This window comes from Delphinus delphis, chromosome 4 (genome assembly GCF_949987515.2).
Source record: "Delphinus delphis chromosome 4, mDelDel1.2, whole genome shotgun sequence".
Classification (NCBI taxonomy): domain Eukaryota; kingdom Metazoa; phylum Chordata; class Mammalia; order Artiodactyla; family Delphinidae; genus Delphinus; species Delphinus delphis.
Genome location: NC_082686.1, coordinates 68,098,561 through 68,112,297, shown reverse-complemented (window position 1 = coordinate 68,112,297; position 13,737 = coordinate 68,098,561). Strand labels below are relative to the sequence as shown.

At 49.4% G+C, this 13,737-nt stretch overlaps 1 protein-coding gene across 1 annotated transcript in view; it reads left to right on the top strand.

Moving 5' to 3' along the window:
• The window catches only part of SEMA5B (semaphorin 5B), a 118,354-nt gene that overhangs the window by 72,955 nt on the left and 31,662 nt on the right, over positions 1–13,737 (top strand). Inside the window, exons 2-3 of the mRNA XM_060009915.1 lie at positions 5,047–5,249; positions 10,472–10,571. Of these exons, the coding sequence (XP_059865898.1) occupies positions 5,096–5,249; positions 10,472–10,571 (254 nt within the window). The 5' untranslated portion in view covers positions 5,047–5,095. The remainder of the gene's footprint in view (positions 1–5,046; positions 5,250–10,471; positions 10,572–13,737) is intronic.

Below are 13,737 nucleotides of genomic sequence, written 5' to 3'. Positions count from 1 at the left end.
CACGGCCCCTGTGGCATTGCGAAGTCAACACGTCCGCCACCCCGCATCAGGATCAGAACCCTCACCGGAACAAAGACTCTTCCTGTCTGCTCCCTGATCAGAGTCTGCCTGTCGCTGGGTGACTGTGGTCTGCGAGCCGCTTCCATGTCCATCGACTGCTCGGGCTCTCTCTCCCTCTTTTCTCCTCCCTCGCCTGAGCAGCGGAGATGGGAATCCAGGTTCTGCCCTCAGTCCTTCCCGCCCTCATTCGTGTGCCGTGTACCCTTCCCTTCTCCTCAGGCCGCAGATGTGCTGTGCTGGGGCCAGGTGGACAGAGTGATATTAATCTAGCAATTATTGATTCAGGAGGGACCTGGAGGACATATTTACATGAAAACCGTAATGTGAGCAGAACTTCTGCTGCGGAAATTAGGTATTTTTAGGCCTGGGGTCTGGGGGAGAGGAAGGGGCCTAGGATGTGCTCCTAATTCAGGCTGGGGGGGGACTCAGAATCTGGCCACGCAGAGGGCCAGACCTGGGGACTCTGGGAGTGGCAGGGAGGCCTGGGAAAGAAGCGTAGGGCAGGGGGAGGGTTGGGAATAATGGGGGGAGGGCAGCTGCCTTACCGCCTTCCATGTCCTGAGAGGCCAAAGGAAGAAAAGCCCCAGCTAAGGTCTAAAAAGAGTATGCTTGCATATGCATTGAACATTGACAATTAGGTGTTAATATCAGTCAGGGTCCCCATAGGAAACAGATGGCACACGCAAACTGGGAAATGTGAGGCCAGTTTAATAAAGGAACTGTTGACAGAGGTGTGGGAAGGGTTTGGGGAACCATATGGGAAGGCTCACTGTGCAATACCCTCGGGCTGATAACCAGGGGGCAGTACACCCCCACCCTGAAGGGAGGAAGTGGGGAGCGATTGTGGAAACCTGGAGGCCGAGAAGCTGCAGGAATGAGCTCTGACCTTCTGTGGAGGGATGCAGCGGCCCACTCTGCTGCCTCCTTCCTCCCTCCCTCCCTCCCCCTCCCCATCTTCTGCCAGTTTCCCCCATTGACCAGAGGGAAGGAGGCCCCCCGATGCAGTCCAGACACAGAACAGGGAGGGGGAGGGAGAGTGGAGGAAAGAATAAAAGGCATCCACCGCAAGGGCACAAGGGGATTTCCCCAGTCCCTCCCCAGTCCCGTGTTTCCCCCCTCCCCTTCTCTTCCTTCAGGGCACCAGAATAGCTCTAATTGATGCTCACTCTCTGCCGGGCACTGTTCTAGGCCTTTAAAAGGTAGGGAGGGAGACGCAAGAGGGGGGAGATATGGGGATATATGTATGTGTATAGCTGATTCACTTTGTTATACAGCAGAAACTAACACACCATTGTAAAGCAATTATACTCCAATAAAGATGTTTAAAAAAAACAAAAAAAGGTAATACACTCCAGTATCCATGGGGGATTGGTTCCAGAAACAGCGCCCCCATACCAAAACTACCTTATATAAAATGGTGTAGTATCTGCATATAACCTATGCACATCCTCCCATATACTTTAAATCATCTCTAGATTACTTATAATACCTAATGCAATGCAAATGCTATGTAAATAGTTGCTGGGAGCATGGCAAGTTCAAGTTTTGCTTTTTGGAACTTTCTGGAATCTTTTTCCCCCAAATATTTTCGATCCATGGTTGGTTAGAGGCAGAACCCGCAGATACAGCCACCTGTAACTCCCTTAACTTTTACAACTGCTGAGGGAGTTGATATTGTTATGCTCACTCCCAATTCGGGGAAACTAAGGCAGGGAGAGGTTAAGTATTTTTTCCTAGAGTCGCACAACTGGTAAGGAGAAGGCTGGGATTTAAACTCAGGTTGACTGGCTCCAGAGGGTTGGCCTTGCCTGTTGATTCCACACTCCCCCAAGGCCAGGAATCAGACTCAAGGAAAGGAGATGATGGGCACCCAGGACAGGACAGCAGTGCCAAGCCCTTTGCAGCAGGAAGGACCCAGCTTAGGACTGAGGAATAAGTTCTAGTGAGCAAGTGTGTGAAACATCGCTTCAGGGAATAAGTTTGAGCCAAATCTCCCTCCCAGAGGGTCTCTGCTCAGAGAGATGGCCAGGCTCTCCTGGGGAGGGACAGAATTGAGCCTGAGAATGAAGGAATGAAAGAGGTGCTCTGGGGACTAATGACCCGTGGGGGGCAGGATGCGGTAGGGTAAGGGTGCATGGACGGTGTAGTCACTGGGGTACTTCTGGAAGCCTTGCAACAATGCAGTAATAGGTTTTAATACCGTTGCACACACAAGTGAGGAAACTTAAGAAGAAAATCATCCTGCTGTAGCTTTCCAGACCTTGAGTAAGTAGTGGCAGTAGGGAGGGAAGAGAGAGGAGGGGTTAGGAGCAAAAAGAGCATGAAGGAAACCCAGGGGCCTCTAGGGCTTGGGGAGGCTCATCACAATCACCTTTGGGATCACTTACCTGCTGGCCCCAGGACTCCGCCCCCAGTGGAAGTGATTCTGATTTGCTCCTATCCCAACGGGGAATCCCTGATCTAGTTCAACCTTTCACTTCACAAATAATGAAAGTGACATCAAAGAGGTCACTGAGTGGGTTAAGGACATGTGAGGGATGTGGGATCAACAGCGCTTGGTGACACATTGGATGGCCCTGGGAAGGAAAGAGGTGGGAACTGATTCAGAGGGTCTGGGTCAGGCTCCAGAGGAACCGTTGGGCAGCTCCATATTAGAAGTTTCAGGGAACCAACACTAATTTTTAAAAGGTTTTAAAATTTTTATTGAATAGGTATTAAACATATTTAATATTCAAAAATGAGAATAAAATAAAAAGGTATATATTGAGAAGACTGGATCACCATTTTGCTACTTTTAAGTAACCATTTTTTAAAGAATTAGTTTTGGTTTATTTTTCCATTGTATCGTAATGCTAATATAGCAAATATAAATATATATTCTTATTTCTACCCTCTTTTTTAAGAAATTTATTATTTATTTTTATTTTTGGCTGCGTTGGGTCTTCGTTGCTGCGCACGGGTTTTTCTCTAGTTGCGGTGAGCGGGGGCTTCTCTTATTGCGGAGCACAGGCTCTGGGCACACGGGCTCAGCAGTTGTGGCTCATGGGCTCTAGAGCACAGGCTCAGTAGTTGTGGCCTACAGACTTAGTTGCTCTGTGACATGTGAGATCTTCCCGGACCAGGGCTTGAACCCATGTCCCCTGCATTGGCAGGCAGATTCTTAACCACTGCGCCACCAGGGAAGTCCTCTACCCTCTTGTTTTACACAAAAGGTGCTATTACACTGTTTTGCACCTTTCTTTTTTCACTTAATATACCTGGAGATTCCTCCATAGCAAGATCTGGTGCAAACCCCCATTCTTTTCTGGAGCTGCATCATATTCCCTTCCAAAGACATAGCGTGGCTTATTTAAGCAGTCTCCAGTTGCTGGATATTTGGTTGTTTCCTGTCTTTTGTTATTTCAAAAAATACCACAAGGAATAATCTTGTGCATAAGTCACTTTGCCTGTGTGCAGGTGCGCTTATAGTCTATTTTTGTTTCTTAACTAACTGTGGTGAAGGAGCAGGTTTTCCCTTTCAATTTACAATCTGTCGCAGATGGATACTTATGTAAAATTCAATAAAAGCAAATTCCTTGAGGAGTGAATTGAAAAAAAAAATCTAGGCAAAATACAAGTCCACATATTTTGTTATTACATCCAACAGACATAAAAATTGCTCTGTTGGGTTTCCCTGGTGGCACAGTGGTTGAGAGTCCGCCTGCCGATGCAGGGGACACGGGTTCGTGCCCCGGTTCGGGAAGATCCCACATGCCACGGAGCAGCTGGGCCCGTGAGCCATGGCCGCTGAGCCTTGCGCGTCCTGAGCCTGTGCTCCGCAACGGGAGAGGCCACAACAGTGAGAGGCCCGCGTACCGCAAAAAAAATAAATAAATAAAAATTTGCTCTGTCAAATTACGATAAAGGTTTTAAAAACCACTCTCCAAATTCATTTATGTTATCTCAGACTGATCACAGCTTGTGGATCGGGTGACCGCTTTACTCCCAGGAATTAGGTCAAAGGGTAGACGCCTCTGTTGTTTTGCCAGATGTTGCCAAATCCCTCTCCATCGGGTTGTACAATTTTGCCCACCCACCAGCAGTATATGAGAGCGCCCCTTTTTCCACTGCCTCACCAAGAGCTGTCATCTCACTTGGATATGTGCTAAACTGACAGGTGAACAACGATATCTCAGTCCAAGTTTTCATTTGTGTTGCTCTTATTATGAGTGAGAATAGCGTCGTTCATATTTTTAAGTCCTGTTTGTATTTATATTCTTTGCCATTTTTCTACTGGACTGTTGGTCTTTCTCCTCTTAATTCTCAGGAATTCTTTGTATATTAGGAATATTAGCCCCTTGTCTCTGACATGAACTGCAAATCGTTTTCCCTTTCTTGTCATTTGCCGTTTGATTTTGCTTGATGTTTGTTTTGGGGAGAGAGGGAGCATGCAGAAGTTTGTGGGTTTTATGTAGTTAAATTTGTCAATCTTTTCTTTAATAGCTTCTGGATTTGGAGTCGTGGTTCTCCACTCCAAGGTTATGAAGAATTCGGCCCACATTTTCTTCTAGTATTTTTCTGGTTTTATCCTTAACATTTAAACCTTTCATCCAGTGGAATTTTTCCTAGTTGGTGTGAGTTATGGATCTAAATTTATCTTTTTACAAATGACTACCCACTTGTCCTAACTCCGTTTATTAAAATCCCTAAGATACCACCTTTATCATTAAAATAAATTTTAAGCCATTTGGGATCATAATAGAAAAAGCTCTATAATTTGTCAGTTTTGTCCAGAATACCATTACAAGGGAAATTAGCTTTCAAGGTATGATCTATAACTTTACATTACTAGAGCAGAGCAAACTCTTAAGTATTGTAAAAAAAATTAAATTTATTTAAACAGACAAACAAACAGATCCCGTGGGGCTACCGACAGGCACGGAGGAGATCGGGAGAGGTGGGCACTGCTGAGGGAGTGTGTGGTGAGAGTGAGTGTTTGCATTTCAGGTCTCCCCCCAGCCCGCCTCCAGGAGCTGGGAGTACAGAGGGGCCCACCATGGTGTTCCCGGGACCCCTGGCTGTCACCCTGCTGCCGCCCAGCCTCACACTGCTGGTGGTGCACCTCGCCAGCTCCCAGGATGTCGCCAGTGAACCCAGCAGTGAGCAGCAGCTGTGCTCCCTGAGGGAACACCCCATCGTGGCCTTTGCAGGTGAGAGCCACTTCCCTCTCAGTCCTTTTTTGCAATGACTGTGTCCTGAAGGACTTTGTGTCTCTTTGGCTGTTGGAAGTCATTTCTTGTAGGGTACGGGAGACTCTTCCTCTGGGCATAGATGTAAGAAGGATGGGCAGCCATGGGCTCGAGGGATCTGATTTTAGTCTCCAGACAATTTGTTCAGGCCCTTCATCCATTTTTCCCTGGGGGAGGAGGTGGTCTTTCTCTGGAATTCCTTTGCCGGAGAATGAGGTTATAGATGCCCAGGGTGCTGTAGCCAAGGGTTGGTTGGTCTTCTTGTGCTTCCAGCTCTTCTGGAAGCACAAGCTCTATTTCTTGGCTACCCTGGGAAAGAATGAAGCTGACTCGCTCATTAGGAAGTGCCTAGAGATCTCTGGAAAGGTTCCCTGTGCTCTAAGATGGCTGCAGGGATGCCTGTCTTCGGCGCCTTGGGAGCCCCCAGGGAAAGGGGCCTTGATGACAAATAACTCCTTCTGTCAAGGAAGGGCATGAGAGTGTCTTATCATAGTCTTTCCCAGACTGGAGTTTGGGAGTTGCTGGACATATTCTGAGGGGTCCATACGTTCTCAATAAGTTTCTAAAATTAGTATATACATTTGATGATCATCTAAAATCGTAACAAAACACACATCCTGGCGCATCCTGCACGTTCTCCCTCAGCCTGTTAGCCAGTTTGGTGGTCACCGGGGGTGTTAGGACCACGTCGACACTCCATGATGGAGCTCACACTGGGATCTGCAGATGTGGTCTCAGGGGTCCCCATGTTCTTAAGTGATAAACACCCATCCTATTTCCTCTTCACAATAACACTGGCAGCGAGGCAGGGCAAGGGCTGTCACCTCTGTTTACAGATGGGGAGGGCTGAGGTGTAGACGGTTGGAGTGACTTGTCAGAGCCAGATCTCCATGTCTCCCTCCTGACTCCATCCCGGGCTCTTCCCATTCCCCGCCGCAAAGGGACCAGGTGCGTCCACCGTCAGATGCGTGGCAGCCCATCCTCTGTGATTCCACACAGCCAGCTGAGAGAGGCAAGATGGAAACCAGAGTGGAGAAATGAATCCATAAGACCGAGGCGGGCGTGGGATTCGGTGGGTGGGGAAGGCAGTATGGATAGGAGTTGGGGCAGCGAGGTGGGGAGGCTGGAGGCGTTTCAGATGTGTGGGATTCCCAGCTGTGGGCTGGCTCCTGTCTCCGGGAGGAGGGTTTCCAGCTGTCTTCTCCGTGCTGTCTTGTTTGAGCTGGGATCTGAGGCTTCGAAGGCTTAAGTGGATTAGAGCAAATTAGTAATGTCCTTAAACCTACAAAATGCACGCACACCCTCCGACTTCTGATGGCTTCTGGAGGCTGTCACTGCAGGGAGGGACGAAGGAGCAGAATCCTGAGCGTGTCCTCATGCGGGGGCCGCCTGAGGCAGCTCCTAATGAGCCCTTTCTTCTCAGGGGCTTTGCTGGGGCACGGTTGGCCTGGCTGATCCTGGGGCCATGGACAATGGAAGGAGAGCAGGGAAATCCCTGTCACCCAGCCAGGCGGATCTGTACTGGAACAAACTGGCTGGTGATGGGAGGAGGGTGGAGAGGTGGAGGATGTGTTCCTTGAAAGCCTGGCTTCCTTGACACCATTTCTGATCTTCAGCTGTAAATTACTTGAATGAAACTGACTTCCCACCCCGCCCCCTTTCAGAAGGAAGGAATGAGGCCCAGAGTGACATAGGCAGTTGACACAGAGTGACTAAGAAATCCCCTGAGCCCCAGGTGAGCAGAGATGGTCCGTCCTAGACTGACAGCCCCGGAGATGGGCGTCATATCTGTTTTTCCTCCTCAGGCCTCCTGGCCTCCCCAAAATTCACCCGTTCCCTCTTTCTGTTGGCTTTGGGTTTTCCTGTCTATTGGCCAAATTTTTCTTGGGCCCCTGACCCAATACCTGACTCCAGGCACGGAGCTGGACGCTGCGGGGCCTCAGAGGTGAAGAAGTTTCCTTTGAGTACTCATGTCCCTGTTGTTCCTTAAATGTCGCTCCCTTTGGTCCCCCAGTGCAGTTAGTCCTGGATGAGGGCTTGTCCTCTTGTCTCCCCGCATCCTTTAGTTCTGCTGGGCACACACTAGAGACTCCATTCACGTTGGGTGACTATGTTCTGGGTGATGCCGTGTTCCAGAGAAGCGGCCATAATCCAGCCCGGCACCAACCCCCAGCTTCCGGATGTTACATTTTACTTCTGACAGTTGAGTAGGCTTCTAACCCTGTAGCTGTGAGTTTCCCTCTCCCCTGACACCTGGCTGATCTGTGAATAACCCCTAAATACCCCAGAGGAGCTGCCAATTGCAGAATCTGACAGACGTTCTTCTGTTTTGTAAGGTTAAATTTTCTCCTATGTGTTTCTTTTAAGGGGATCCACCTGTGTTTCTCTCCGGCCTGCACGTTATTCCTTTTGCCACAGCTTGGTCTGTCGAGGTGGCGGGGAGAAGCCAGTATGGAGTTCACACTGGCAGTGGTTAATCCACAAAGTGGGTAATTGAATTGACTATAATTAAAATCACAGGCACGTCATGGAGAATGTCATTTTTCTCTTAAAGTCACTGTCCAAAGCGTTCACTGCACATGGAGCTCAGAACGTGCTCGGTGTTTTAACAACAGCCTTCCCTCTGGTCCTGTTTGCCTGTGTAATAAGAGGAAGCTGGCTCCCTTCCAAAGACAGCTCCCCCAGGATCACCACGCTGTGCCCCCTGCATCTCCCCCCCTTGCCCCTTCCCCCTTGCCCTTGTCAGTCACTTCGGGGTAAGGAAGAGGGACAGAAACTGGAAGGGACCGCCCCCCCTCCTCCACCCCCACCTCCCACTGTCTTCCTGGCTCCTGCCCTTTTTCCTCTTCCTCTCCCTTCTCCCCAAGAAAGGGTTGGAATGAAGGCTGAGCTGAGCCATCTCCAGATGGAGTTTCTCCTGGTTTGCCGCAGACCAGTCATGCCACGTCTTCCCCTGTTCAGCTGCTCACATCTGGAATACCCCTGTCAGAATGGAAGAAGGGGATTAAAGTGCAAGCCAGTTGCTACTATTGGAGAGCACCCAGTATGCTGGGGATGGCAACCCCTCACACACACACACACACACACACACACACACACACACACCCTACCCGGAAAACAGATGAGCACATTCAGAGTGACAAAAACATGCAGTATGAATGGAACACGAAGGGTGGAGAGAATATGGAACAAAATAAGATCAGGATGGAGAGGTTATAATCCAGGAAGGCTTCCTGGAGAAGGAGGACCCTTGGCTTAGTCTCTAAGGTACCATGACATCCTATCAGGATTTCTGAGAGCAGCCCTGAGGTCAGCTAAAAACCCGGCCTACCCGACTCCACATCCACTCCTTATACTGTGATCACCCAAATGCCATTGCAACTTCGTGATGGTTCTTGCCAACCTATAGTCACCTGCTGAGGGCAGAGGCAGACACAAAGGATTTGCTTCATTTTGCTGCAGTTTTTCTTTCTTCTTTTTTTTTAATCGTCCATATCACAGTTTTCTGAAAAACATCCAACTCGCAAAACCTTCAGTTCTCCAGGGAGCGATTAAGTGTTTGCCTGCCGTGCAGAAATGAAGCACTGCTTTTACTCTGTAGTGGAGGAATAATGAGCACTGATTTATTTCCCTTGGATTACACACACACACACACACACACACACACACACGCACGCACGTGCACACACGCACGCGCGCACGTGCACACACACACACACACACACACACACACACACTACTCTGGGCCTTCTGGGAGCCAGTTACTAATACACTGTGAGGAAGAAATCTCAGGGCCTCCTCACATTCCCCTCATCTTTACCCTATCGGCGGGAAAGTTCCTCTGCCCCACAGCTTTCTCTCTTTACTGGTCAGTTCCCTCACATCCATGAAGAAGGAGCTGAAGGAGAGCTATTAAGGGGCTGTGAGCCAAGATGGGGGAAGTGGTTCTCCATTTGGAGGGAAAGTCAGCTGGGCACTGTTCCCCAGGTGTACCCTCTCCAGACCACTGCCCCATCCATCCAGAGGGCTTCGAGGTCTCCTCTGCCCACCTGGTCCCCATGAAAGACTTTGGCCTTGGCTGGGAAGAGTCTTCTTGGAGACAGAGATGGGCACTGCCCACCCACCCTCCATTCCTTCCACCTCTGTGGAGTCTTGTCTGAAAACCTGAGGCTTCTTGTACAAAAGGGAGTTGACGATTATTCATACATTCATTCAAATACTGCCAGCTGCTGGGAGGAGGCTAGAGCTCCCAGAAGCAAGATTTTCCTTGTCCCCCAGGGCAAACTACCAGATTAGACACCCAGTGAGATAGGAGCTTTGATGGCAGTCAAGAAGAGGTCTATGGGAGCCCGTCACCTTGCGTGGGGGAGTCAAGGAAGGCTTCTTGGAGGAGGTGGGGTGGGGACGGGGACAAAGAGGAACTGTTCCACTGAGGAAGAATAGAATTGCAAAGGTTTGCAGGCTCTTGTGGGATAGATCTGGAGATGTGCACTGTGTTCTGGTTGAATGTGACTGGAGTGGAGGGTTTAAGGGGGAATGTATAAGCAGAAGCTGCATTCTTTCAGTGGATCACTAGATCACTAATGTGCCAGGCATTCATTCTACCTGGGAGGACAGTGGACCAGAAACCAAAGGAGTTGGGACTTTTCCTGGAGGAAACTGGGAGCTATTAAAGAGTTCTCAGCTAGAGAGTGACATAACCAGATTTGCATTTTAGAGAGATCATGTTGTTGCCTTGTGGGAAATGGGCTGGAGGGGCAAGAGTGGAAGCCATGCCAGTTAGGATGCTGTTGGCATCAGTCCAGGCAAGAGATGATGGTGGCTTGGCTGGGGAGTAGGGTGCAGAGGGCGAGATGGATGGATTTCAGAGAACGGACAGGATTTGCCAGTATGTTTGGCGTGGCTGGCGAGGGTCTCGGGGGGTCAAGGATGATTACAGGTGTCCCTTTGTGCAGCTAGGGGGTGGGTGGAGCCCTTCTCTGAGCTAGGGAACAAAGCAGGAGCAGTGACGCCACCCGCACTCCCTGTCCCCCAGCCGGCTGCTCACAGAGGTGGGCAGGCAGAACCCAGATCTCCGGGGTGCCTCTGCCTCACTGCAGCCCTTCCGTTCTTGGGTCCGATGCTGGTGCAGCTGGGAGCCCCCGGGCCAACAGTAACCGAATGGCTGCTTCTCCCTCCCCCAGATCTGAAGCCATGGGTCTCTAACTTCACCTACCCTGGAGCCCAAGATTTCTCCCAGCTCGCTCTGGATCCTTCCAGAAACCAGCTCATCGTGGGAGCCAGGTAATGAGGTACAGGAGGGTTGGGGCCAGGACTGGGGGATCAATTCTAAGCGAATTGAGTGGAGGGAATATCATTTGGCATGACCCTCTGTGGGCAGACCCTCACCCTGGGCTCCTATTCCGCCCTACCAGGCCCTCTCTGTGTCTGAATGTCAGTCCCCCAGAAAAGGAAGCAGTGGATGGGTGGGTGCGGGGAGGTGGGAAGGAAGTGACCTCCAGATCTCAGCAAGACACATTCCTCAGGGTCTGGCAGTTATCAAGGGCAGGAATGCCTGCTGGAACCTCCCAGCCCCTGTCCCTGCCATCCTGCCAGGACCTACCTAGCTGGTGTCCTCCCCATGCAGAGAAGGTGCCCAGGAGCCCCCTGCTGGCTGGCTGGCTGCCTGCACCTGGGACATGGGACACGGGCCATGTGCTTCTTTTATGAAGGACCTCACCTCCCTGTTGCCTGATATCAGTTAGCCCCACTGCCCCGATCTGGTATGCAAGGGGTAATACACTCTAGGGAGGACTTGTAGAGACTTTACAGAGCAGAGTAGGAGGAGAGAGTCCTCAAAATCATAGACCTTCAGCTCTGGTAGGGAAGGGAGCTTAGAGATGGTCTGTTCCAGTGGGACCAGAAGCATCAGCAGCATTGGGAAACTTGTTACAAATCGAATTCTTGGGCCCTACCCCAGACCTGATGAGTCAGAAACTCTGGAGGTGGGGCCCAGCAACCTGTGTTTTAACAAGCGCTCCAGGTAAGCCTGATGAACACTGGAGTTTCAGAATCACTGGCCTAATCCAACTGTCCTCGATTTCAACATGAGGAAGCAGAGGCTGGAGTGGGGAAGGTGACCTTCCCAAGACCACGTAAACAAGATGACAACAGAGTCTGGGGACGAGAACCCAGGTCCCCTAACCTCAGGGCTAGAGTTTTTTCTGCCAACCCACGTTACCACCTCCAACTGCACTGCTGTTTTTCAGAAGCTCTCCGCCCCAGGGGTTCTGATTCAGCAGGTCTGGGGTGAGGGAGGATGGTCACTGGGTTGGATGCCTCCAGGCTCCACTGTGTAGCTGACCATCCTTGACTTCTGGGCTTTCCTGAGTGGCCCCGCCCCTTCATTTGCCACGTGAAAAGGAGGCAAGTCGAGGACGGAGCTCTGGACCAGATGAGCTGCATTCTTGTCCTGGGTAATCTTGACCTGTGAGCCTCAGTTTCCTCATCCGTAAAGTCTGGGTTATGTGATGCTGCCAACATCACAGGGCTATTAAGAAGCTGGGCTGAATGCATTTTATTTTTTTAATTTTGAAATTAACTTATTACTTTGCATCAGTGATATGTGTTATGGTATAACATTCAGAAGGTACAAAAGTGAAAAGCAGGGCCAGCCCACTATACACCAAGCAGGACCCCTCACTGGAGGCGTGCCCTGTGGTGAGTTTGCATGTCCTCTCAAAAGTAATCTCTACATATGCAAGTATACAAGAGTGTGGACCTTATTTTCCAAGCAAAGAGAATCATTGTTTTACTTTTTATGTTGAGATAATGGTAGATTTACGTGCAGTTGTAAGAAATAATACAGAGATCGCATCCTTATATCCTTCACCCCATTCCCCCCCACACAGTGGTAACATCTTGCGTAACCATAATACAACACTGCAGTCAGGAAGCTGACATTAATGCCATCCTTCCACCTGATTCAGAGTCCACCAGCTTTACATATGTAGTTTTTAGACTCCTGATGCCTTTGAAATAAGACAGAGAAAGACAAACACCAAATGTTGTCATTTATATGTGGAATCTAAAAAATAAAACAAACGAATTCATATAGCAAAACAGAAACAGACTCACAGATATAGAGGACAAACTACTGGTTACCAGTGGGGAGAGGAAAGGAGGGGGGCGAGATAGGAGTCGGGGATTAAGAGAAACTATTATCTATAGAATAAATAAGCCACAAGAATAAACTGTACAGCACAGGGAAATAAAGCCAATATTTTATAATAACTTTAAATGGAGTATAAGCTATACTTTTTTTTTTTTTAATTAAGACTTTTTTTTTTTAGAGCAGTTTTAGGTTGGCAGCAAACTTGACAGGAAGGTACAGAGAGTTCCCATAGACACCCCCGCCCCACGCAGGCCCAGCTTCCCTCACCACCAGTAGCCTCCACCGCAGGTGCATTTGTTACAACTGATGAACCTACACTGACACATCATCATCACCCAAAGCCCAGCGTTTACCTTAAGGTTCACTCTTGGTGGTGTACATTCTGTGGGTCTGGACAAATGTATACTATCATGTACTCATCATTAGGGTAACATACCTAGTAGTTTCACTGCCCTAAAAGTCCCCTGTGCTCTGCCTGTTCATCCCCGCCGCCACCCCACCCCCTGGCGACCGCTGATCGTTTTAATGTCTCCATAGTTCTGCCTTTTCCCGGAATATCATATAATGAAGTCATACAGCATATAACCTTTCCAAATTGGCTTTTTTCACTTAGTAATATGTATTTAAGCTTCCCTACGTCTTTCCATGGCTTGATAGCTCATTTCTTTTTAACACTGAATAATATTCCATTGTCTTGATGCACCACAGTTTACCCACGCAACTACTGAAGGACATTTTGGTTGCTTCCAAGTTCTGGCAATTATGAATAAAGCTGTTATAAACATCCGTGTGCAGGTTTTTGTGTGGATATAAGTTTCCTTATTTAAGGTTTTCGAGCAGCAGGCTGATATGATGAAAGCAGTGTTTGAGGAGGATGAATCTGGCAGCCCCGTGCAGGTGGCGATGTGGAGGAGAGGAAGCACAAAGTGGCAGAGGGGCAGTTTGGGCAAGAGGAGACAGGCTGGGCCAGGGAGGTGGCCGAGGGAAGGAGGAAGATGACCTGCCTGGGTCCCCACAAGAGCTCCATGAGGCTTTATGTTGAACAGAAACAGGTTCCATGGTTGGGAAGGGGGTGTGGGAGGCTGTGCCCAGGGCCTGCTGGGATGGCGGGGAACAGAGACAGTGTGGGCTTTGGGAGCAGATGCGTCTGGGTTTCAATCCCACATCCTGCACTTACTATCTCTGTGATTTGGGCCATTTACCCAAACTGTTTCCTCTTCTGTAAAATGGAGTTTTCTCTCTACTCCCGGTGTGGCAGTGCAGATTAAATGAGCAAATGGAGGTGAAGCTCTCTCT